Below are 27,619 nucleotides of genomic sequence, written 5' to 3'. Positions count from 1 at the left end.
GCATGTGCCACGTCCTCACACTAACTATGCTTTTCAAATGTTATGTCATTGCTTACCATGCCTGTTAAACACACTCATGCACAATAACATCGATGTCACTTCTTTGTCCGTTTCGTGTTTGTATGAGTTCTTCAGTGATATTTGAACAATGCTGAATTTGTTGCTTAATTTTTTTTTCACTGTTTTTGTTGCTCATGTGTAAACAGCGAATTGCTTGGCTTTTTTTATTTGTTAGTGTTTTCTTTTTTTTCTTTCTTTTTTTTTTTGCTGGCACAAGTTGAAGGCAACATTGTGTAGTATTGTTTGTATTGTTAGTCTTAAATCGGTGCCTGTGCCTGCCACTGCTGTCCTCAGACTAGGTTTTAAGACTTGTCAGTTTGCTGTGTGCAACTTTTTCCTTAAATCCCCCATAAATTGTATGTTTATAGAAATAAAGGCAATCCAATTCAATGGTAGGCAAAATTACAACAAAAACTTGTGAGATATGGTGACTGTTGTACTCCACAAGACACCAAATACTGGCCCGCTAAGCAGCAGTCAGGCAATTGTACCGGCCGACCCGATGGAATTTCGAAGACCGTCCCCAGACAGCCAAACTTCAAAATAACAGACTAAAACAAAGGTGCTTCGGCACAGGGCATCTCGAGGAGAAATAGGCAAAAGAGGGAAACGCAGCACCCCAGCTGGGTGTCGGATGACCGCGGGTCTGGGAACGCAGTTGGAGGAGAGACATGTTTAACTTTAGATTGGGCGGGCGCAAAGAGGCCCGCAGGAACGAAGACAGCCCGCACCTTTGCGCCAGGCCAAGCGCCACCATCATTGTCAACTCCGCCGATCACTGCCGCGGCGGCCGCCGATAATTAGGAGCAACCAAGCCATCTACTTACATCGGAGCCACTGATCAACTGCTGACATCACCTTATCGCATCAGATGATGGACGTGTAACCTGTGAACCCTCTGCTGAAATCTCGTTGTTTCTTCATGCACCGTGTCCTGTTAAGTCACATCTTTTTTCTGTGAACTATTTGTTTTGCTTTTTGTCATATTTCTTAACTGTACTTTGATTAATGATCCCCAATAAAAGTTTTGATTGTGTATTTGCATATAGCGTCTCATGTCCACTCTCTTCGCGTAGCACACCTGCAGGCATGACACTAAAGTTCCTTACATGAGATAACTTTGTTGTTGTTTATGCCTGAAATGTTTACGACAGAGCAGTGTTTTGTTGTTTATGCCTCAAATGTTTACAACAGAGCCCGTGTTGATGTCGATGTCACGGCGTGCTGCACATTGCAAGTGACTGTCCGGACATACTTGAAAGTTGAATTTAAATATGTTTCAAGCTACACTCGCTATTGATATTTTTGTTGATGTTGTGTGTTTGTCCATAGAAGTTAATCTCCCACGTTATTTCGACTTTGAAATTTTGTGTCAGGTACTCCTTTAAACACAAATTTGGTGTTGCCTTTCATTTGGTGCTTCACTTATCCTTGATGTCTCATTCTCCATCTGCAGTTCCCCAACATAACTTATTTGTTATTCTGATATTCATCATCTCGTGCTTTAACATACTTGCTTTACTTCTTTTTCTTTTCTCTTGCATAAGGCATCTGAAAGACTTGATCATCTTCACTGCCTGTATACAAACACTTTCACTGGCCTCAACGTATGCCTGGATTTTATGGCTTGTGGTGAGTAACATGTTGACTATACTCATGGACAACTTATCCTTGTCTATGAGACAAAAATTATGGGGGCAGAACTTCTGCAAATACATTCCCGTGAAAAGTAGTTTGGGCTACCTGGAACTAGTTTCAGTTTCTCCGACCTTGCATAGCTGCTGCACTCTTGTGAAGGCAGGCACAGTTAACTCTGTGTAAATTTCTGATGTTCATCAGTGTTTATGTACAGTGCAGACCACTTATAATGTAACCGCTTTTAGTGCGGGACCGGTGGGATTTTTGACCACCGAGATATCTCCCATAGAACTCGTATAGGCGGACCGTTTATTGCGTAGGTGCGCGAAGCAGACTACCGGTTATAGTGCGGTTTCTTTAACCGCGCGACCATGAAATCGGTGCACGGAGCACGGCCTTTTCTCAGAGGCAAAAAAGGAGAAGGGTGGGAGACTTTAGAGGAAAGAGGGCAAGTGTTTTCATCACTCTAGCAGCATCCAATCAGGGTGCGCGCTGCGTGGAGTGTGGGGTAGAAGCGATAGCGGCGACAGCGCACTCCTTTTTTTTTTTCAGTCTTTTTGTTGCATTTGGTGTGTGCACATCATGGTCTCATCGTGACGTATTTGTCCTCTGTGCACGTGTGTTGTCGGGCTTTTGTTACAATGACGTCGGCGGCATCTTCAAGCGGTGAGAAAAAGGCATGTCTCATCGCTGGAGACAAAGGAATGCGTTATAAGGGACATAGAAAGTGGGCTGAAGAAGGTGTTGGTGGCAGCCAAATATGACGTTTCCAACACAACCGTGTCCACCATATACAAGAACAAGGACAAATTGCGGCAGCAACTGCAGCAAGATTCGTCTTCCCTGTCACGGAAGAGAATACGTACGTCGAAGTACGAAGACGTGGACGCAGCGCTCTTCAGATGGTTCCGTGAAGTTAGGGTTCAGGGCATACCAGTGAGTGGCCCCATGCTCCAACAAAAAGCCAAGTCCCTTGGTGTTCTTTTAGGCCATGACGACTTCAACCCACTTAATGGATGGATCCAGCGATTCAAGGATTGCCATGGCATCAGCTGCAAAGTGGTGCGCAGTGAAAGCGGTGATGTCAACGACGAGTCCATCGAAGTCTGGCTTCATTTAAATTTGTAAACCATGCTGTCCACATATACGGACAGAGATGTTTACAATGCCGACGAAGCTGGCATATTTTGTTACCTTTTTTATTTATTTATTTAGAATACCCCTAAAGGCCCTCTCGCAGGAGGGTATTACATAGGGGGGGGGGGGGGGGTGCAGTAATGCATACAGATGTAATAAGTCAGTAATAAGTCGAAAAAAGAAGGGAACTGACAAACAATAATAACAAAAAATAATAATACAAGGCCAATAAGATTATCGTAGTACTACTAATAATAATCAGAAGTGTACAAAAAGAGAATACGAATCACAAGCACACAAAAATGGAGGGTAATCTGGGTCATAGAAAGCACTCGGACCATTAATGTATAATAAATCAGAAAGACAACACAACACGTGAACTTAAAAGAAAAAGGGAAAACACCACAATAAAAATAGGAACAATAACTATAAAAATATGCATGTTACACAGAAGGCAAGAACATTTTTTAACACCATTCGTAGTGTAACAAAAAAAAAAAAAAAAGCCCCAACCGCACTCTTGCACTGAGAGGCGAAGCCTGCTCTGGCCGCAAGGCCTCAAAAGAGCGCATAACTGTGTTGTTCTGCGCTAACATAGATGGAAGCGACGAGCACTGCCTGTTTGTCATTGGAAAATCAGCGAGGCCATATTGCTTTAAAAGGCGTGGATGACGCAGGACATGTTCACACGCTGGCTTTGCAAGTTCGATGAAGACATGGTGGCAGAGAAGCGACAGGTTGTACTCATTCTCAACAATTGCACAGTCCACAACATCAAGCCCATGTTGACTGCAGTCATGTTAAAGTTTCTGCCTGCCAACATGACTGCAAAATGTCAGTCGCTCGACCAGGGTATCATTGCAACCGTAAAGGCACTTTACAAAACACGCATCTGCGAAAGAGCTTTGCTGAGCATGCAGCAGCAGCAGCCTCTTAAAGTGAATTTGAAGGGCGTGATTGATATGGTTGCCACTTCATGGTGGCAGGTAAAAGCCACTACAATTAGCAAGTGCTTCAACAAAGCAGGCTTCGTGCACAATGCAGAGGCTCTTGACACCAATAAGCTGAGCGACAATGTTGCCGATGAGACGGTCAACACTGACGACATGTGGTCCGGCATTGTTGAAAGCAGGTTTGTTTCCACCACAGACACCTTCCAAGAATATGTCGATGCCGGTGAGTCGGAGCTTCCTGTCTGCGAGGAAGCCAGCACGGATGATGCGATCATTGCAGCGGTGCCCGGTAGTGCGGAGCTTGCAACCGAAGACAAGTCATGCGATGATGTCGACCCAATGCCAGACCCACATGTCCCATGCAAAGACACTTTGGAATACCTCAGCAAAGTGAACATGTACTGCTAGAAGAACAGTTTGAGTGAGAAAGCGCTTCACTGCTTAAGCCTTGTAGAGGACAAAATTCTTTGAAGTGCTGTTAAAAAAAATCTCCAGACAAAAATAACAGTGTTCTTCCGCTGATGCCGGACTTGTCAGGAGAACTTGGTTTCTGTGCTGTGTTGCGATTGTGCTACACGTGTGTGGGAGTGAAATATGTAATAAATTGTGCTTGAAAGGTAGGTGGTCCGTTTGGCATAGGCAAAAGTCGAAAAACACATGCTTTGGTTATAATGCGGTGCCGCTTATAGCGCGGATTTTTACGACTCCCGCGACTTGCGTTATAAGCGGTGTACACTGTACATCCACTATGTATCAAGTTCTTTGTCTTCAAGTAAACAGAAATTATAAGCCTCATTTATGCGCAACATATATTTGTTTTACAGAGATATTTGGGGTAAGGTTGCTTGAGCCACATCTTTGTACAGTCGACTTCTGTTAACTTGACCTTGATGAGTCTGACATAATTTATATAATTATCCGATGTGTCAAATAATTAGACACAGAAAAAAAACCTTCCAAACACATTGCTGCTTTACATGACAGTATTTATCCTCATATGCCCCAAATCTAATATTTGCCCTGTTTTCATGGGTTCAAAATAGAAAACAATGTGTACCCGTATGTAACGTCCACCCAATTTTATAACAAATGTGTCATTTTTTCATGACTTGAAACAAGTAGCCACTATTCAGACTCGCACCACTATAACTACACTATCGATTCTTGACCTTGTATTACTGAAAAATTTTTCTGAAGCTCGCTCAGTTACTACTGCTGGTGGTATCTTAAACCACACGATTGTTCAAGTTACTCTAAAGATCAATAGCGCAAGAATGCCTTCCTCGGTTACAACTTTGTGACTTTTTTGCTGCAAATGATGAATCTGTCCTAGACGCAATGCATCTCTCACTTTCTGATTCTGAGCATGGTGGCAATGTTTCTTATCTTTGGAACAAGTTCAAGAAATTAGTGCTATCATGCATTGACAGGTTTGTTCATTTGCGTAGAAAGACTACAAAGCATCGGAACCCATGGGTTAGCAGGGTGTCTACCAACCGGGAAAACCGGGAAAACCGGGAATTCTCAGGGAATTTGAACAGTCTGGAAAAACTCAGGGAAAACTCAGGGAATTTGTGCTTCTATCAGGGAAAATTAGCTGTAACTTTATTGAAAGGGAACGAAAGTCGTGTTAATGCTGGCTCCAGTAACAGAGGAATCGCAACGAATCGTCATTGACTCCGTGTCATCGGCACGATGTATTGCCAGAGTAGTTAACGACCGATTTTCTAGACGCCCGATTTTTCGGACATGCCCGATAATTTGCATGGTTTTGCGGCACCACCACGTACTCCATATAGTCAATGTATATTGCCCTGACTGCAGGTCTGAAATGGCATTAATCAAAGCCGCCACCGCCGCTATTTTGATTATCTCGCCGCCTCGAACCGGCACTCTCGCAGGCAGATCCGCTGGCAGCCGTAACCACCACCGCGGCAACGTTAGGCCTAGCTGCTTCTATGTTCGCTATTAAGCTTCTTGCCGTGCGGTGCCGTGTTTTTCATTGAAAGAATTCGCCGCTATCACCAATGGCACCGACTCCGCCTTTGTAATCCTCGCGATTGGCTTTGAAGCTCGCAGAGCACAGTGCGTTGCGTAAAGCCAGTCTCCGAAAGTTAGCTTCGCCTCAGTACACTTGTGTTAGGCGGTGAAGCATAACAAGCGTGGGAAGGGGGCAATTGTCACGGGACACAGTATGTATTCCTTAATTACACATGCGTGCACCCCGTATCCTGTCACAGTACAAGCCCTGATATGCCTAATAAGCGTACTGGCAGGCCTTCAGAGCTTTTTCAGACGTGCCTGTGGTAATTTTATCCCTTAAAGGCAGTTAAAGACATGCATTAATGTTTTTCAGACTGCCCGTTTTTTTTTTCAATTTTTTTTTGCGGCCCCTCGGAAGTCCGAAAAATCAAATGTTGACTGTACAACTGACCAAGAGGATGCTTCAGATGATCCATGTGGTGAAAGCATGTTAGAAGGAGGATGAGAACAGAAAGGACCGACGCACTGAGGAATTAACGGGAAAGGAAGGGTGCCGCCGGCTTTTTGAAGGAGCTTGAGCTAAAAAAACTAAGTGTTGGCTGACGCTGAGACACAGGTGTCCCTCATCCAAACCAAAATAAATTGTTTAAGCAGTGAAACCCAACACTGAGATGTTGTGTACGGGCTGAGAGTATGTCAGGACAGTTGAGGTTGACTTCCCAGCTGCTGAGAGAGAACCTTAGTTGTGACAAAGTTCAGGACCTCATACAGATGAGCTTGCTATCAGTTGATAGAAATAGCTGATATTAAAAAAATATTTACTTATGCATGCATTTCTTTTTCATTCGTATTTGAAAATGTTCGACTCAATTTGGAATGGGCTTTACCATTTCTTTCGCTGTGCATTTTACTAACACCTTCCTTCTGTTTTCTTTTTAAATAAAATAGATATTACTCCTTACTATTCAAACTGGATTAAGTCATTTTTTTGTTTCAGCATGCTTACTAGAGAGTGACAGCATCGGGCAACGTGGTGTCAGCCTGTCTTGACATAAAACAAAGTTCTGGCTCATTCAGGGAATTTCGCAAAGGTGCTCAGGAAAAACCTGGAAAACTCAGGGAATTTGGAAATGTCAACTTGGTAGACACCCTGGTTAGTCGTGACATAACCATCTCAAGCAGCGTATTAAATGAAAAAGGAAGGGTAAAACTACGTCAGCATTAACTGCTCTTAAAGAAAAGCTGGTTACTAAATTGAGTCTTGCGTATAGTAAACTTTATGGACAAACTCTGACAGCTTTCTTAAAAGAATCTCCTGAGAAATTCTGGTGCTACTTGTCAGGTTCGAAACTGTGTGTGAATCATATAAAGAATAATGGTAACATGTGTACAAACTTTACTTCTGTTGTAAATGAATTCAACACTACTTTTCACCAAGCGTTTACAAGGCCAAATGTTGAATATTTGCAAATGCAAAACTGATCTACTGCCCGTTGCAAACCCAACGCCTGAAATTCCTCATGAACGAATAGTTTCTTTTCTTTTAAATGTTAAAACGAAAAAGTCAAGCGGCACTGACGGCATACCGAATATGTTCCTTGTACGATACATGGAGGTTGTACCACATTACCTTTATGTTCTGTTTAACGCTTCACTCGAGCAAAGCTCCTTACCCACAGATTGACTCACGGCAAGAGTAGTTCTCGTATCTAAATCAGGAAACAGACTAATAGCTTGTAACTACAGACCAATTTCTCTAATAAGCACATGGTGTAAATTGCTTGAACATGTAATAGCTCAGCATATATCTAAGCAACTCGAATCGAAAAAATTCTGCATTGAATATCAGCACGGTTTCCGGAAGACTGTCTCAACAACTGCACAATTAATTTCGGTTACACATGATTTTGCTTCAGCTCTAGATAATAGTGAACAAATAGATGCAGTTTTTCTTGACGTGTCAAAAGCTTTTGATTGTGTGCCATACACTTTACTCATTTACAGATTAAGGGATGCTGGGCTTTCTGAGAAATTAATACTGTGGTTGCAGGCTTATCTGCAAAATCGCACACAGTTTATCGAGAGTGCAGGTGTCAGGTCTGCCGACCTGCCGGTCTTGTCAGTGGTACCACAAGGTTCTGTACTTGGTCCTTTTGTTATTTTTAATTTATATAAACTGTATTGCTTCTAACGTCAACCACTCTGTTAGAGTAAAATTATTCACTGACGACTGCATAATGTACAGTGTTGTTAATACCTCCTCTTGCCAAACACTACCGAACAATAGCCTCTGTAAACTTGCGGACTGGTGCCAACAAAACGGCATGCAAATGAATTTTGATAAAACAGTTGCTATGACAATAACAACAAAGAAAAAGCCACTGTCTCATACTTATTACATTGCTAGTAAAAGTATTCAGTCAGTAACGTTTGTCAAATATCTGGGACTAACTATGACAAGCAACTTAAAATGGGATAAGCATTTGAAGAATGTTTGCACAACAGCATTTAATAAATTTTGCTTTCTGCACAGAAAATTAAGACTCACCGTCAAGTGTTAAACTCGAGGCATACCACACTGTAGTTCGACCAGTCCTTGAGTACGCTTCCACAGTGTGGGACCCACACTAGGTTAATGATATTCCACAAGTAGAACGAATTTAGCACCTCACTGCTATATTTATTGTATCAGACTATCAATCTTCCTCTGTTACCGATATGCTCCAGCGACGGAATCTGGAGCCCCTCCGTGTCCGGCGAAAGCTTGCGAGACTAAAAATGCTTTATTTGATCTATCAAAACAGAATTGGTCTGCTGCACAAAACTTACCTTTCCCATGCACAATGCAGGTCATATAAAATTAATCACTCGAATGTTATCAGCTTGTAGTTTGTGAAGACAAAGATGTTTCAGAAGACTTTCTTTCCGCTCAGAATTGACGAGTGGAATTGTCTGCCAGCGTCTGTTGTTGATTGTATAAATGTACATGCCTTTGTGAATTCTTTGTCTTTGCACATGATGTAAAAGAAAAGAAAACCTCTCCTGCTTTGGCAGCACTGCTGCCTGCAGTACTTTGAAATAAATATGTAAATAAAAATAAATAAATGTAGCATCCCACATTCTGGCAATCAGAAAATGGTGAAACTTGTATTCAGTTTTGTTATTCATTTGAATTCTTTATTCCGCAGGGGGCGCTTCTGTTCTTCGTTATATATATGGTTGTATGTGTTGAATAAACGGCTTTTTATACATCGGGATGGCTGGAGTCTGACTCCCACCTTCGAAAATATCACATTGGCGACGAGGATGTTGTGAACGTACCCCCAATCATGCTGCGCCATCCGGATCCGCCCACCATGAGCTTCACCGGGCTTGCTCCGCCACCGTTTTTCCTTCCGACGCCCGGCCGTCCGTCATTCCCACGGGAGCAGTGGGAGCAGATGTTCAACGTGTACTTGTTGGCATCCGGAGCCGCCGCATTCAAGCCAGAGCAACGCAAGGCTATTCTTTTGCATTGTATGGGGGCGGAGGGCCAGCGTATTTATCAGACATTACATGCAGGGACCAGCATGGCAGTGCCAAGTGCCGCAGCACTCACCGATGACAAGTCTGTCGTGGCCCCTCCTGATGAATACAACTCTGCACTCACCGCATTATGGCACCAGTTTTCGACGTCGTGCAATGTTATCATCAAGCGTCGTCGCTTTCATCGCCGCAGCCGAAACACAGGAGAGTCCGTTCATGACTTTGTTGCCGCTCTACGGGAGCTAGCGTCACATTGTTCGTTTGCCTCGCAAGATGATGCTCTGCAGGATCAATTCGTTGCTGGCGTAGCTTCCAATCGTGTACGTGAGCGGTTACTGCTCGAGGGTTCCACGCATTCATTCGAAAATTCAGTTCGAATTGCACTTCAATTTTAGCAGGCGGCTGAAGAACTAAAGGAGCTTTCTGCTTCGGTCGAAGCAATTTCATTGCGCCAGCGTCTTAAACCATCCTCGCATTCCTTGCAAAAAAGAAATTCACAGCCGGTAGTCCCCTTTCAGCAGAATTTAACAAGGAACGCGGGCAGCTCACGTGCGCCGCAGCGGAACCGCCCCCCTGAGCGGAACCGAGAACAGAGTAGCCCCTCCGGTTCACCACATTGTTTTCAATGCGGCTCACAGGACCGCATCGCATCAGCGCCGCAGTGCCCAGCCCGTGGCAAGACTTGTTCGTTTTACGGTCGCAAGGGCCACTTTCAAAAGGTATGCAACCGCAAACGAACTCAAATGCAAGGCTGAGTCTGTGAAGTTGAATTTCATGAAGATGTTTCGTCATCTAGCAGTGCTGAGCAAGTCTTGACTATGCAGCATTCCGCGTGTAGCAGAATTCATATTCGAGTGCAAGTCGCGAATGTCACCTTGACATTCCGTGTCAATTCAGGGTCTTTTGTTTCAATCATGTCGGAGCAAGAATTCAGTCGATATTTTGAGAGCGTTCCACTCCTGCCTGCTCCGCATGTTACTCTGTTTGACTACTCTGAATGGCCGATTTTCGCGCTAGGTTGTTTCCAGGCAGACATTCAGTTTAAAGGCTGCACAGGGTCACTACATTTCTATGTTGTTCACCAATGAACTTGTCTCATTGGTCTTGACGGCATTAAAGCCTTGAATCTTCGCATTGAGGGCTCTGCTCTCAAGTGCTTATACACGCCCGTTGCTCTGCTGCCGACTGTCATTGACCCGCTATCCTGTTCCATTTCCACACCGTCAAGCATGCAGCCCCGTGACAAAGATCTTCCGCCACTGCTCTGGTGTGTTATTCTACATTGATGATGTCATCATTTTTGGCAAGACCGCAGAAGAACACCTTTCAAACTTAAAGACCATGCTGCAAAAGTCAAGAATGCAGGTCTGAAACTGAACAACAAATGCCTCTTCGACGTTCCAGAACTTGCGTATCTAGGGCACAAGGTCACCGCACGTGGTATCTCGCCACTTCCAGAGAAGGTAGACTCCATAGTCAACACACCAATGCCAACTGATGTTGCCACTCTTCATTCGTTCCTGGGTCTCGTAGAATGCTACTCCAACTCTGTTCCACACTTGACACAGGGGGTCGAGCCTATGAAAATCTTACTTCGCAAAAATGAGCCATTCATCTGGTCTGCCGAAGCAGACAGCAGTTTCAGGAGCGTCAAGGAAATGCTTTCATCGAGTGCAGTCCTCCAGATGTTCGATCCGTCACTGCCAGTCATTATGTCCACCGACGTGTCCGACTGTGGGCTGGGAGCAGTCCTGCAACAACAAAGTGGCCACGAGCTCCGTACAGTTGCTTTCGCATTTCGTACACTGTCGCCTGCGGAGAGAAAATATTCAGTCGGTGAACGAGAAGCTCTTGCATCTATTTGGGCATGTGACCGATGGCACACGTACCTTTGGGGTCGCCATATCACAATTCGAACAGGTCACCAGGCACTGGTGTCCTTGCTGTTGTCACAAGGACATGGAAGACGCCCATCCGAATCACACGCTGGAGGGCACGACTGCTTTGCTACAATTTCGCTGTTGAATACCGCAAAGGGTCCACAAACACTGTAGCAGATGCACTTTCTCGGCTGCCAGCACCTCCCTCGGAGGCAGAGATTGCTGAGGAGGAAGAAATTGTCTCGTTCATTGAGCCAGCCTGCATGACAAAGGAAAAGTTCAGGCAGGCTGCCTTCGACGACGGTTGCCTGGAAACCATCCAGTCATTCGTGCTGAGTTCCTGGCTGCCAAAGGAGTCCATACCAGAAGAGGCGAAACCATTCTACCCCATTCGGGAAGAACTTTCTGTTGTCGATAACCTGCTACTGCATGGAGAGCGCTCGTTGTTCAGTCCTCCCTCACGGCTCAGATCATCGGCACTGCGCACGAGACACATCCGGGTATCACGCGCTTGAAGGCGTGACTGCGTGAGCGGTTCTGGTGGCTACGAATGGATAAGCAAGTGGAAACGGCAGTAAAACACTACCACATCTGCCTAGAGGCAGATAAGTCTGCCAACACATCACCAGCACCGTTGCAACCTGTTGAATGGCCTGAACGACCTTGGCAGAAGCTTAGCCTAGACATTGTTGGTCCATTGGAGCGTGCAGCTCAAAACAGCAGGTTTGCTGTAACGCTTGTTGACTACCATTCTAAATGGCCAGAGGTATATTTTTGCGACGAAGCGTCCACGAGCACCGTGAAAGACTTTTTAACAAGTGTTTTTGCCCGTGAAGGCTACCCAGAAGAGATCGTTTGCGACAATGGACCTCAGTTCACTTCGCGTGAATTCATCACCTTCCTGCAAAACAGAGGCATCCGTCTTTCACATTCCTCGGTATACTACCCCCGAGCGAATGGGCAAATAGAACTGTTCAATCACACATTGAAAAACTTCATTCAAGTCGCACTCGAAAGTCGACCACTTCGGCAAGCTGTCATAGAATACCGTGCCATTTGCCGGTCTACTCCGCAGGCCACCACCGAGGTCGCCCCAGCAGTCTACGAGCCCGTCGCCATCATCGACAGTGCGACGTCCAAAGCGGCCGACCCGAGAGCGCCGGCCACCGGCCTAGCTCCAAGACTATCAGACCAACTAGTTGGCGGTCTGACGTTGTGTACATAGTCTGTAAATATGTGTAAATAAGTACAGTGTGCATGCCTTGGGGTTTCCTTACTAATACTTACTAACAACTAATCACTAAAGGGGGGGAGTGTATTGTATTCAGTTTCGTTATTCATTTTAATTCTTTATTCCCCAGGGGGCGCTTCTGTTCTTCGTTATATATATATATATATATATATATATATATATATATATATATATATATATATATATATATATATATATATAAGAGAGGGGGAGTCGGAATGCTCAACCATCAGGGAGCCAAATGGAAAAGAGTAAATTCAAAATGTCAAGAGCATCTTTGGTTATCAGGTACAATGAGTGGGGAAAAAAACTTGGCTGGGCGTTATACATTTGTGGACTGGAAATAATCGCACAGAGAAGAATAAAGAGTTAGTGGAATGCATAAGCGCTGATTTAAGGGTTTTGGGAATGCTGCTGAAATTATCCTATTAGGTGACATGAATGCCCACATACAGGATTTAGATGGCTATACCGACAACAACGGGAAGTCAATGCTAGACCTTTGTGAGCAACATAACGTTGTTATCGTGAATACAGGGCCTAAGTGTGAAGGGCACATCATGTGGGAAGTGGGAAACTGGCAATCAATCATTGATTACTGTCTGATGACAGAAGGAACTCATGATTGGTCATTGATGAGGAAGGGTATAGCAGCATAGGGAGTGACCATAAACACATTATTTTAAAAATGGGATATGTAGTTGGGAAAGAGAGTAAGGAGTGCAAAATGGCCAGTCTAAATTTGAACGCTGAACAAATAACAAATATAGTCCCTAGATTCAAGGAAGAACTTTGCAAATGGCCAAATAAAGAGTGGGAATATAGTGAGCTTCTAAGTGTAATAACGACAGAAATAAGGAAAGAGAAGCAACATATTCGTTGGAAAGGAAAAAAGAAACCGAAAAGCTGGTGGAACAAGGAGTACGAGAAGCGATCGCCGAACGACAGAACTCGACAGGGTGGGCAACACAGCAACAAAGAACGTCAAGCGGAAAGTCAGAGAGGCTGAAATAATCTCATGGGTGGCGGCAATGGAAAAGAAATCTACCGTGAGTAACTACTTAAAGGGATCCTGAAACGATATTGACGATTTTCTGCAAACGTACTGATTTGTTAGAGTAGGTTCTTCTGATCATTAAGTGACACATCTAAGTGCTCCGTGTAAAGCGTGTAATATATTATAAGGTTTTAAAAATGCACATCGCTGCCGATCGCAACACACTGCTTGGCGGAATATTAAGCCGCCCCTACCCATATGACGGAAATCGCCCATATGACGTCAGTGGAGGTGAGCTATCCGATTGGCTGACCAGGGCGCGTGATCGATAATTTTTCCAACTTTATGGTAAACAAATGATGTTTGTAATAGTTGGAATGTTAGTTAATTTGTTTTTATAAAAAGAAAGTAACATAAAGAGAATGCACAAGAAAAATTTTTCAGTACGCTTAAGCACTTCCGGCACACAGCAAGTGTCATCTGCTTGTGTTACAACATGCTCCGTCTTTGACGAGAGCTCCGCAGTCAGTGTCGGTCTGTCTTTTAGCGAGCGCTATGATTTGACTTTGTTGCGTTGTGGACTGCAAACGTAGCGACTAGCAATATGTCAAGCTGCGACATCAAGTCCTTCTGCAAGCCAGTAGACGAGTGGACTGGCTGCAGCGCATTAGACAGCCGCTATCCGATGGGCGCCAGGATTTGCACGATTGCGGCCGTCACTTTACACCGGAAGATTACTAACACAATAGCGTTTTGCGAGTCCGGTATTAGGGTAAACGCAAGCGCAAGGGGACAGGGCCCAGCCGTGTCCCCTTGCGTGTCGTTTCAGGGGATGAACAGAAGCGCAAATGTGAATGGTCTGCACGGTGCAGCCACCTGGTGGCATAGAGCTCAACCACACACAGTAGCAGTAACAAAATGTATTCTTCTTTGTTGCTGGTGTAAATTTTTCCAGGAGTGTAATCGTTAACACGTTGTTTTGTAAATGTTTAAAATGTCTTACACTTGGTTAGAACAATACAGTCAAACCTCGATATATCGAACACGGATATATCGAATTATTGCGTATATCGAACAATTTCTATATCACATGAAAAATCGCATGCATTTTTAATTCTTTATTTCGAACGGGGCCGGATGTAAAATGGGTATATCGAACTCCGCCGCCCCAGACCAAGTGCGCTCTGTTGACATGAGGCGAGCTTTCCCGCAACACCTCGAAGATAGCGGCGGCGCGATCGGCGTTCCAGACTGCTGCGTACGACAGCTGCCCACATCGGTTGCGCCGAGGGCGCCATTTGAACGTAGCGGCGTACACACGCGGCGGCTTGGAGCCAGCACGGCCGCCGCGATCACGCGCGCACCTATGCGCGCACGGCGGGGCAAGCCGCCTCGATCACGCGCGCACGGCGAGGCTTGCCCCCGCCGTGCGCGCGTGATCGAGGCGGCCGTGGAACCAGTTGGAGCGCTTTGTCGGTGCTGAGCCACACATCATGTGCGTTGCGGACTTCGTTGGCGGTGACGACTGCACCGGAACAGTGGCGGAGTTAACAGACGTGGAGATCGCGGCAGAAGTGACTGCTGAGCGGCCAAACGAAGACGCTGCCGAGGCTGATCCAGCAAGCGCTGATGTTGCCCCGCTCCCGACTGCAACTGAGGCTGTAGCTGCTTTGGCCGTTGTACGCCGCTACTGCGGCGCAATAGAAGGCACTGGACTGTCTATTGTGGACCGTTTGGACTATGTTGAGGACGCCGTGGTCAAGCACGCGGTTGCCAATATGAAGCCGGCTACGCTGCTTCAGTACTTTCAGCGAACTAAATAAATACTTTGTTTGAAGCTTCATGTGAGTATCTATTGCGCCACGATTGGTTCATTGATTGATTTGCGCTAGTTTTTGACGCGTTTTCTAGGTGATTGTATATATCGAATTCTGGCTATATCGAACTATTTTGCGATCACCGGGCTGTTCGATATATCGAGGTTCGACTGTATTAGCTCTTTTGTGGCTGGTTAAGCTCTGCGCCAACGGGTGGCTGGACTGTGGAGACCGATCAGGCAGCTCACGTACGTCTACACTAAAGTTCCTTCATCAGCTTGAGTTAATGCCTTCACCGTTCCGTCGAAATGTTCTGCTAGTGTGTGTGATTACCGGAATACCAGACACGTTCGGCGCTACGACAGAATGCTCGCAACGCACGCTGCTTCGATAGCTCTCGCTTGGGGTTGACGGCCAAGCCGCTAGCGGAGACGTTTCGCGCGGGTACTAGACACTGTAGCGCGGGCGGGGGCGGGCTCCAAAACAACCGGAAGTGGACGATGTGACGTTGCATCGTGACGCAGAACCAGTGAAGGCGGAGCTTAGCCCCGATCGCTCGGCGAACGAGTTGAGAAGGAAAAGCATGGCTAGGGAGGAGGGTAACTTGTAATTGCTTGTAGCTCCATTAATACTTAACGCTTCCCTTAAATTGTGGTGCGAATGTTCTACTTAAGCTGTACCCTACACATCCACAAAATTTGTATGAACCGTTTAAGGTGCCCTTTAAGAGGAAAAAAGGAAATCAGGAAAGAAACAATTTACGATAACTCAAAGGGAAGCTCATTACTTTTGGAAGCGAGATCGGGATGCCTTAGAACACGCACCTATAAAGCGAGATATAAGAAGGAAGAAGAAGCATGTGCTTGCTGTGGTAAAGCTAGGGACACTATGGAGCATATTTTATTAGAATGTGAAGACGTCTACCCAGCGGTCGATTTAGGCACCACTAAATCTTGATGCCTCGAAGCCCTTGGGGCATTTCGATGGGGGCGAAATGCGAAAACACCCGTGTACTTAGATTTAGGTGCACGTTAAAGAACCCCAGGTGGTTGAAATTTCCGGAGTCTTCCACTATGGCGTGCCTCATAATCAGAAAGTGGTTTTGGCATGTAAAACCCCATAATTTAATTATTTTTTTTGAAGCCCTTGGGTTCAGTGGGAGCAGTGGAAAAGTAAACATGTCCACAATAGGGGATTAGTAAGAGGCGATTGGAGTATTGGTGGAAGAAAAGTAGGGAAACGACAAAAAACGGAGACGTACAAAAGCACAGTTCGCAATAGGGGAACAGAAAATTTGGTTGCGGGAGCTCATCATGTTTTTTTTTCTTTTTTTATTGTTTAACCTAGGTAGGACATTAGGCAGTATAATAGCAAGAACTTGGTGGCGCAGCCCACCGCCCCGTTCCAAAGGGGACGCTCATAACATCCATCCATTCATCCATCCATTCATCCATCCATCCATCCATATATATGGTTGTATGTTTTGAATAAATTTTTTATACATTGGGATGGCTGGAGTCGGACTCACACCTTCGAAAATATCACAAAACTGCAGTTTACCTTGACCCGCTGTGGTTGCTTAGTGGCTTTGGCGTTACACTGCTAACCGTGAGGTTGCAGGATCAAATCCTGGCTGTGGCAGCCACATTTCGATGTGGGTGAAATGCAAAAACACCCTTGTACTGTGCATTGGGTACACGTTAAAGAACCCCAGGTGGCCCAGGTGGTCAACATTAATCCGGAGTCCCCCACTATGGTGTGCCTCATAATCAGATTGTGGTTTTGGCACCTAGGACCCCAGAAATTAATATTAGGTTGCTTTGACTGAATGGAAATTCATTCACACTGTGGGTTTGCAAATACCCAAATATATGAATAAAAATTGAATAGTGAATGTTTGAGTAATTAGATTCTTGAATTAAACATCTACTATTAGACTTTACGAATATTCAATATATTCAGTGAAGGACTCGGTGTGGTCTGTGCCTCAATGCGTGCAGCCTTTTCACGGTCCATGGTCTCGGTACAGGGTGCATCACTCGGCAGCACTGATTGGAACAATGATGGGATGTGTAAAGAGGGAGGGAACAGCGACACAAGCAGCACATATTTTGGAAAGTGCGAAAGCATGTGCGAACATTGGACTACAAGCTGCCAGAAGGCTTGCAGATCTTATCGTAAAGCGTATTCATGCATACATATAGACACAGCTTGAGTTTTCTGTCTACAAAGGAGTTTAAGTGCATGGACGAACATGGTACGCATGTTCATGGTATGGTGGCTCATCACTATAACCCTTATAGTACATTAGGCCTAATCTGCACTGCTCCACCAGGTGTCAATGACTAAAGTTACGGTTTGGAGTGGAACTGATGCAGATCTTTTTGCAGCAGCTGCACGATGCTTGGAAAGCTGGCAAACTGCCTTGCCAACGTAAGAAAGTGTAAGTGATGTCAGCAACGTTGTTCACAGCCGCCATATTTGCATTACACAGCAGCCTCTCATTGCTAACGGTGTTCATAGATGCACATCAATCTTTTTTAGCTTGGAGCAACCTGTCAGAAGACTAGCTTTAGATTTAGTGTTCTGATTACATGGCTGCTGACATCTGCATGGATGGCAGATGGACACAGAAGGGGTGTGGGAGATGCCTCATGGCCAATTCGTCATGGCCCTCCCGATTTCAGAACCTTTGACAAATGGCAAATGATACTGAACCCAACAATGAAGAGGCCTTTGCTCTTTATCATCGGTGCGACCACGATTGACCTGGGCTGCGCCAACGATCACCACTTTCTGCCATGTGAAAAGTGGTGATCGAGTTACGTGATGCACAGTCCACACTTGGCCCCTTTACAGCCACGTCACATCAACTTCATAGAACTCATAACTACACTGCGAACTCATCACCACAGACCTCGCGCTCTTTGGCCATAGCTGACCCTTGCGCCAATAACACCATACATTCATTCATTCGGTCCACACTTGTCCATCACGCACCTTAGTGAGCTGACGATGACCCGCAAAACTCACCTGCCTCTAAAGCTAGGAAAACCCTTTTGTATGTTGGAGAAAAACTGGGAAGGAAAACTTTTTATGTAGTAAAAAATTGCCATAAAACATCAGGTGCACTATTAAACTGGAAATCTTGTAAGCTATTTAGTACAACATAACTTCACCACTTTTTCAGCTTCAGAGGGAAAAAAGCACTTATTATGAGTTATGAATGCAAAGGCATTAATGTCCAATTGAACGCTGCTGAGTAGTCCTTTGAGTTATGAACTCCCCGCAGGCAAGCGAGGGTGTTGAGATGCTTGGCGCATTTTGATTTGGCCTTGCCAAAGCACTGTTAGAACGCGGGCGAGAGCTTGGTACATAACACAGGCTTCTGAGAGTGATAGTGAGAGTGAGGATCACGTGGTGACGTGGCTATGTCCTCTTCCCCTGATGCGATACCGCGGCAGCAGGTGTTCCTTTTTGCCCGCTCTTCTCTGTCGAGACCTGAGCCAGCAAGTGCAAGCCAGCATCTTGCGGGACGAGTGCGTGATGTCCTAGCCAGTTGGAAGTTAGGAGCTGTTTCGCTGCTGCTACAGGCACCATCAGCTTTTTCGCTAAATGGGCCATTTAACGCTTTCGAATCCAAAAATGTTTTCAAGAACTTCATATAGAACTGAACTGTAATCTGTGCTGGCATACTATATCGGTGTTCCCATTAATATGAGTAGACCATACTGTAAGTCTCGATTCATAGGTACAGTTAAACCTCTACATAACCAACTTTAATATAATGAAATTCTCGATATGACAAAGTACTTAACTTTTCATAACCTCTTGTCCATAGAACACCATGTATCTAGAACCTCAATATAACGAAGTGTGTTTGTATGCGATGTCAATATAACGAAATTTCACTGCCCCGCCACAGAGGAATGCCGCCACAATAAATGGAAACTTAAACAGATGCAGATGGTCAAATGATTGAATTTTAAGCGGCTCTTTGAGAACGCACCTCTCAAATTGCACGTCGCGCGACTAGAGTGACTGCCGAAGTGGAGCCACATAATGTTCCATAAAAAGTCCAAGTGCGATAAGATTCTATTGTGCCCCACGCACTGTGTGCTTTAGGTGCGATTGAAAGCATGTGAGACAAGAAAGATGGTGGCTTCACGAGTGCAGTCTTCCTGCGCAAGCAAAGGGAAATAGGGGGAGGGAGCTCGCTTGTGGTGTTGGCGGGGCGGAGTGCACGCGAAAGCGTGGCTGGAAATTTGTACCGCCGAATTGAAGATATCGTCCACGTGGCATGAAACCGTATCATTTGTCGCCGACTCCCAAATTCATCAAAATGAATTGTTTTCTCCTTCAAATTTGCTTTTTTCGATTGCCCAATAATTCGGAAAATTCTGCGGATTTTTCCTGTGTAAGGAAAATAGATCAGCGACTGTACTTATTTGCATAAAAGGTCAAATTTCAATAGAATGAAATTTCAATATAACGAAGCAAATTGCTGATTTTACCGACCTCGTTATATCGAGGTTTAACTGTAACTCGGTTACTGATAGCTTGCAACATTCTTTTATGAATAGACTCTCGCACGTGCAGCATCATGCTTTCTTTAAAGATAATTTGTAAGCGTTAAAGTTTGTGCTGTTTTATTTGATATTAGACTTTTCTTGATTTGATATTTGATTAAATATCTACTGTTCAGTATTTGCACACCCATAATTTACAACCAATTTCTGTCGTTGTCAGTCTCGGACAGCTCTATGTCTGTGGGCAGCAACATATTCTCCGTGTGGCACACTGCATTTTATATTCCTTATTTCTCGAACGACTCCCCCAGCATTTGAACAAGATGGCCCAAGCCTAAACTTACTGCTTTGACAGTTTGTCATGCTACACACACGACTCCAACACACTGAAAATGCATGATGCTTCCCCATTGCCACTGGCTTGGCAAAATAACTTCATTTTGAACAAGCTCTCATAATATAAGCAGTGCTTTGTCACCAACCTATGCAAAAGCTTGTTCCGTTTACATCTTTTGATTACAGTGGCAGTAATACTGGTCATGACGGTTGGCCAATGCCACAAACATGGTTTCAGTTTCATATCCAATTGTAACGCACATGCAATTTTCCGACTCATTTTCTTCGAAAAAAGGCATGCATTAGCATTCGATAAATATAGTAATTATTGATTAAGAGCTGCATTTTCACTTGAAACTCTCCCAAGGGAAGCCTGCAAATCAGTGTCTTTAGTGGGATATGCAGCATGTCCTTGACACACTCACTGTCCCTTAGTGTTTACAAGGCCAACTCCACTGGGAACAGGTACATGTGTACTGACTAGTCAAGTTTGAATTACTTGGCGAGGGCCAATTTCAGAATTTAAATAATGAGAGTCTTTGCCCATATATATGTATGCGCACTAGCTGGGACCTTCAGCAGGGATCAAATTAGCTGAAAAATAGAATTAACAGGAGTCGAACTAATGGAAGTCTACTGTATCAGAATCCTTAACAAACATTAATGGAAGTGGAAGATGATTTGCAGCTGATGAGCATACTCATTGCATTGCTCCGGTCGAGGCCTCTACAACAAAACACTTCTGCAACATTGACACGGAAAATGTGCTGCACGTCAAGATAGGAAGAGAGGTGGAAAAAAAAAGTGGGCCTTGTGACTTAAACAACACGTGGACCCTCGACTCCAATATGGGAGAAAGCAGGGGGCTTGCAGATAGTGGTTGTCGTAATGGGAGGGAGCCTCTACTTGCTTTTTCACGCCATCAGCTCTCACGATTTCATTTGCTTCTACTTACACTATTAACACTAAACCATTTTTAAAAATTCTAGAATCAAATGTTCCCGGGATGGTGCATTACAACTCTTAGTGCACAACCATAATTTCCAGTGGGGCCTGGTGGGGGCCTTTAAAGGGTCCCTGAAATGGTTTGGACAAATTTTCTAGACACGTAGGGTACAGCTACAGTAACAATAACGCCACAATTTAACTGAAGTGTCTCATATTAAAAGAGATACAGACGATTACAAGTTGCCCTCCTCCTTAGCCATGCTTCTTCTCAACTCGTTCGCTGAGGGATCAGGGCTAAGCTCTACCTTCACTGGCTCTGTGTCATGACGTGACATCGTGTCATCTACTTCCAGTTGTCTTGGAACCAGCTCGTGAAACCTCTTCATCCTCTCCGCTAGCTGCCTGGCTGTCGATCCCCCGTGAGAGCTATCCAAGCAGCGTGTGTTCTGTTGCAGCACCGAGTGTGTCCAGTATTCTGCCAACTGCAGGCGAGCTGGGCATTTTGATGGGTGGACGGAGGCGTAAAATGAAGCCCCTCCATACTACTACCGCTGTAATGAAGGGACTTGGCTTAAATGTGAGTGGCCTGAGCACCCTAGCACCCTGCACGGTGCACCCACCTAGTGGCGCAGAGCTTAACTCGCCAAAGGCAGAGCTACTATTGCTGCAACCAAGTGTAAAACATGTTAAACATTTAAAAAGAAAGTGTGTTTGTGATTACACTCCTGTCGAAAATTTACACCAGCAGCGATTACAAGTTGAATACACTTGGTTACTGCTATATTAGCTCTGTGTTTGGTTAAGCGCTGTGCCACCTGGTGGCTGCACCATGCAGGGAGTTCATATTTGCACCTCCGCTCATCTGGTAAAATGCCCAGGCCCAGTCCACTTGAACTTGTGTTTACCGAAATACCAGACATGCTAAAAGGCTCTATTGTGGTAGTAATTATCCGACTTGAAGTGACGTCCGCAAACGTATAGATGCAGGCGCTGATGGGATACCGACTGCCCGATGCGCTGCAGCCATACTGCACGCATGTTGCCTTGCAGAGGGACATGTTGTTGCAGCTTGACATGTTGCCAATTGCTAGATTTGCAGCCCACAGCGTAACAAGAGTGATCGACAGAGCTCGCGAAAGAAAAAGAGCTTGAGACCAGCACTGACTGCGCAGCGTCAACGTGGAGAACCTTGTACCACAAGCAGACGACACTTGCTGTGGGCCGGAAGCGCTTGAGTGCAGTGATAAATTGTCGTTGTGTATTCTCTTATACAAACAAATTAACTAACATTTCAACTATTATGAACATTTGTTCACCATAAAGTTAGAAAAAGTAACGATGACGTGCCCTGGGTAGCCACTCTGTTAGCTCACCTAACTGATGTCAATAGGGAGGGGGTGGCTGAAAACACGGGGAGCGGTGGTGCTGCGATTGGTGGTGATGGACATTTTTAAAACCTTATGATAAATAACATGCTTTATACAGGGTGCCTAAATGTCCCACTTAATGATCAGAAGGACCTAACCTAACGACTCAGTATGTTTGTACAAAATCGTCCAAATTGCTTCGGAGTCCCTTTAAGAGGAAGCTTTAGCTCAGTTGCTCCCATCTAAATACATGTAAAAGGAGAATTCGTTTTTCTCGGCAACCACTGCACCAAATTTGACGAGATTTGTTGCATTTAAAAGAAAAACTTAACATCTAGTGACTGTTGGTTTCAAATTTTTGATTTAGATCCTCTACTCTTTAATAAAGATTGGCAAAAATAGAAAATTTTAAGAAAACGAAACTATCAGGTTGACAACTACATAACTCAGCAAGAAAAAACAATACCACAATTCTGTGAATTGAATATGATAGTACATCTAAAGCGGACAAAATTTATGTTGCACATGAATCTAAAAAAATTCAGTAATATGGAAATACAGCTTCTGCAGAACCCTTGTACACAACGTAACAAATTCATATAAGATATAAGTTGACATATCGAATTTGTCTACTTTGAATCATCTAATGGATACCGTTTACAGAACCACGATATCTATTCTTGATGCCAAGCTATTAATTTATAAACTTCGTGCCTCTATATTTTTCGAACTTTCGAATTTTTGAAAATAGTTTTCACAAAATTCAGGACCTCAATCGAAATTCCGCTTCCAACAGTCACTAGAATTTAACTTTCTTTTTCAAATGCAACAAATTTCATCAAAATCAGTCCAGAAACGCATTTTTGCGTTTTACGTGTATTTGAATAGGCCACATTGGAGTTGGGCTCGAGCTAAGGCTTCCTCTTAAGGGCTAAAGCTTTGGGTGTTAATCGCAGGTAAATTGGCGTACTGACATATGAAGCAGTGCGTGTGAAAACGACACAAAGAAGCAGAATAAATGGACTGGACAACCACTGCACTCACAACTACATTTTATTTTAAAAAAAAAAGAGCTAATATACACCCACAACAGAGCATCATCGTGCAACAAATCACTATTTAACAAAAGACAAAGGAACAAAATGCAGCATTGCTGTTCGAAAGTGATCCTATCACCATTTTTGCTGGTCTTTGAAAAATGACACTTCAGGCTCGTTCAAGCATGACAGACAGATGGCTCATAAATGTATCTTTTCATTCTTCTAATGGAATGCCTTGATTGTTTATCTGGTTAGCAGATACCTATAATTAGAAAGTATAGTAGCATCACTGAAAAGCGGCAAGCAGTCACATTTCAAACAATGCCCTTTGATGTGAGAGTGAATGTTGTGCTGTAGGGACCTTTTACGTTCCAACTATTGTGTGTTCACAGAGTGACCAGTTGTCCGATGTACATCTTACCACATGACAGAGGCAAACAGTAAACAGACATTTTGCATTTCACAAAAATAGACGTGCTTAATCCTGCATTCAAATTGTTTCACCTTCATAGACAATCTACTATCAAGCCTGGCACATGATTTCCCCAGCTTGTTTGCCGCAAAAAAACATAACTCTCAAGCCATACCGGCTGCCCACATTCTTCAAGTTATGCATTACCTTGTGCACACGGTATTGACAATCATTTTTTTCTTTCATTTTCTTTTTCAAAGTGATGTGTCTCAAAGCTGTTGTGTACACAACAAACCAATTTTTGCCCTGATATGTGCTAAGCACACTCATTGTACCCAGCACTTTGTAGCCTAATAACCTGCTTTTTGAAACTTCCATTTATTTTTTCTGGATAAGATTTTGTCAAAGCTGCATGCAGACAAGAAAAAGCTAAGATGCGTTTGTTGGGTTGTTAATGAAGATACATTGGAGGCAGGGTCCAGGATGAGTTTGTGATTGAATAGTAAGTATAAAAACGTAAGGTGTAAAAATTTCCTTCTGGACTATAGGATCTTCAACTGTTCGACAGGATTAATTCTGAGACAGAGTCATTGCAGCTGTACTTTGAAAAAATGAAACAAACAGCCCTTCCCTGAATTTTTTCCAATGCATCAATGTTAGTTTTAGTACATCGGTCCTGAATGACACTCGCATACAGTTGAGTTCACTTACAACAAACCTGACAGTCACACTGTGTTCGTTGTATCCAAAGTTTGTAGTACTAAGAGGACTTTTCATATTGCTGACAAAAATAAAAAAAAGTCAGTTAAGAACAGCATTTATTTCTTGAGAAATCTGTTATGTGTGTCTGCTTTTTTCAAAACGCACCCTATGATGGCATTTTCTAGCCTCTCCAGGGCATCCATATGCTTCTTTTCAAGGCCCTTGCTGCCAACCGACTGTTTCAGGGATGCGATGTAACTAACTGCTGTTGAAGCACTCACAGCAACTGGTCGCAGTTCAGCATCCTCGACATCTTCCTCAGAGTCTTCGCCTTCGGGTAGCGCTCACACTTCACACACGATGGCTTCGTCAGTGCATGGCTCTGCTATCTCGGTGTTATCGTCCGCACCTACAAATTCATTCCAAGCAACATCAGGCCTGGCCAGTTGTGCGTCAATGATGCATTGCCACAGCTCCACTTGTGTGGGATTGCGAGGCCATTCTACAACCTTGTCTATTGTTACTGGGCCCACAAACCTCACCTTACGGAAGCAGTTCGCAATTCTCTCCGCAGTTAGTTGAATCCATGCAGCCTCAAGCATTTCTACAGTGGTGAACAAAGAGATGTGAAGTGGGACATTGGCAACTGTTTGATTAAGTGCTATCAGCATCTGCTAGATTACGTGCCACTGATAGAACACCTTGCGGGCGTGAATGAAGCCCATGTACAGCGGCTGAATCTTGGATGTCACATTTGGTGGCACAAAAAGCATGGTCACCACAGTCAGGCAAAGCTCCACATGTGTGCCGAACAGTTATCGACCTTCCTGTTTTGATTCATCATGTCCTGGTCGAATTCAGCCAGCCACTTGGCAAACAATTTGCGTGTCATCCAGGCCTTTGCGTCGTGTCTGTAGCACTCTGGATCTAACTCCAAAAGCACCGCGGTGTGCGAGACTTCCCGATGACAAATGGTAGCTGTTGGTCACTGCTGTCCATGGACGGCAGTGACCTACGGCAGTGACCTTCGTGTTACCGTTGTCCACGGCAGTAACACGAAGCTTATTGTGTTTTCCACCAGCACAAGTGTCTCCTTTAAAGGCATGGGTCTTCGACCACAGCATCTGGTAGAAGAGTGCAGTTTTGTCGGCATTGTATATGTCGACGCATATACATATGCATATACATATGAAGTCCTAGAGGGAAGCAAAGCTTCTTGCCTTTGAAAGCATGAGTGGTCCACTAATGGGAATGTTTCAGCACAGGGCATCAACGAACCACTTAAGCAACGAATCTTCAACTTCTGCGTAGGTCGCTTTCCAAAGGCGCTTTCTTGTCATTGGGTCAGCGTTGATACTTGCTTTTAAAATCTTGTCCTTGTCTTTGGCTATTGCCAAAATGGTCGACTTGAAGAGGCCGTATTTCTTCACCAAGTCGCAGTTCTTTGCTCCTTGAGCAAGTTCATTAAAAATAGCTTTCTTCGTTGCGATGTTGATAGCCTTTCTTTTCGCACATGAAGTTGAACATGGTGCACAGTCCCCATCACACTAGGTGTATTTTCAGCTTCGGAATTTTGTGATGAAGTCGTATTGGAGCCCCCGATTCTCCTTAAAATTGTACAGATGCAGCAACGCGATTAGTGCAAGCTATGTGCACCGAGAAAGTAACAACCGTATAAAGAAGCAACGCATGAACTATGCGCTGCCTCCTTACAGTAGCAGCACACAATGCGGAACGCTGATTGGGGAATCAATGTATGCCATGTGACTGACTGGGTACCACTAGACAGTGCCGATGGAGCGTGCGGTAGGCCTGCCTTCTGCAGTTCCAGTGCTCCATTTTTTATTGCTTTCTGGATTTTTTCCTGGAAATGAGGGGGGAGTAGAGGAACAGGAAGAGGTCGTGTATTATGAAGCTGGGAAACTTTCTTTGAATGCCACGCCTGCGGGAAGTGTGAATATTTAGACAGTATGGTGACCCGCCGTGGTTGCTTAGTGGCTATGGTGCTGGGCTGCTAAGCACGAGGTCGCGGGATCGAATCCCGGCCACGGCGGCCGCATTTCGGTGGGGGCGAAATGCGAAAACACCAGTGTACTTAGATTTAGGTGCACGTTAAAGAACCCCAGGTGGTCGAAATTTCCGGAGTCCCCCACTACGGCGTGCCTCATAATCAGAAAGTGGTTTTGGCACGTAAAACCCCATAATTTAATTAATTTTTTTTATTTAGACAGTATGGTGAAGTTTATGGTGCCTCTGCGTTTGCTCTAACCGAGTTGTGAGGTCGCGGTTGTTCATTGTATCCGAGACTCGGTGTCATTGCCGTAATACATATTTTGATGGTAGCACCACTCTCGTTCGTAATAGCTGAGAATTCATAACTGCGGCCATTATCAGTGGGCATGACTGTATTCCAGTTTTTGTCTTATCAATGACATACAAGCTAACTGCTTTGCATGAGTGGGGGAAAAGTACTTCGTCAACGCACGAACCAGGATCGCACAGGCATCCACTACCGGTGGTGCTACAAGTGCATACATACTCGTCGATCTACAACTACAGCTACAAGGGGGCTTCTTTAAGCTTGTGATGGATTAAGCACAGTTTTCAAAAGTACTTCGTCAACGCACGAACCAGGATCGCACAGGCATCCACTACCGGGGGTGCTACAGGTGCATACATACTCGTCGATCTACAACTACAGCTACAACGGGGCTTCTTTAAGCTTGTGATGGATTAAGCACAGTTTTCAAAAAGTGGATGAGTGTGTGTTCTTAATAGTATCGGTATTACAACTCAAGATATTTGTTATCATAACCCCAAGGTATTTATATTCTGTGACTTCAGTTAGTGGTTCACAACCGATAGAGTAGAAGTTAAGAGGAGCTTTCTTTTTTGTTACACCATGGACAGGTGACTTCAGAATTCAGTTCCATTTCCCTGTATGGCTGAGTTTAGAACTAGCTGGTCATCATTAGTTTTTATCTGATTAAAAAGTATGCAGTCATCTCCAAATCGGCACATTTTTACTAGATCATCTATAATG

The 27,619-nt window shown here is 44.5% G+C and overlaps 1 protein-coding gene and 1 pseudogene across 1 annotated transcript in view; both read left to right on the top strand.

The window, feature by feature from the left end:
• The window catches only part of LOC126544068 (transmembrane protein 208), a 63,595-nt gene that overhangs the window by 22,270 nt on the left and 13,706 nt on the right, over window positions 1–27,619 (top strand). Inside the window, exon 5 of the mRNA XM_050191275.3 lies at window positions 1,608–1,692. Coding sequence (XP_050047232.1) covers window positions 1,608–1,692 — 85 coding nt within the window. The remainder of the gene's footprint in view (window positions 1–1,607; window positions 1,693–27,619) is intronic.
• On the top strand, window positions 9,101–12,401 carry LOC140215423 (uncharacterized; annotated as a pseudogene).

The sequence above is a fragment of the Dermacentor andersoni genome, chromosome 1 (genome assembly GCF_023375885.2).
Source record: "Dermacentor andersoni chromosome 1, qqDerAnde1_hic_scaffold, whole genome shotgun sequence".
NCBI lineage: Eukaryota > Metazoa > Arthropoda > Arachnida > Ixodida > Ixodidae > Dermacentor > Dermacentor andersoni.
Note: the sequence above shows the minus strand (reverse complement) of the source record. Positions and strands in the feature narration are given on the sequence as shown.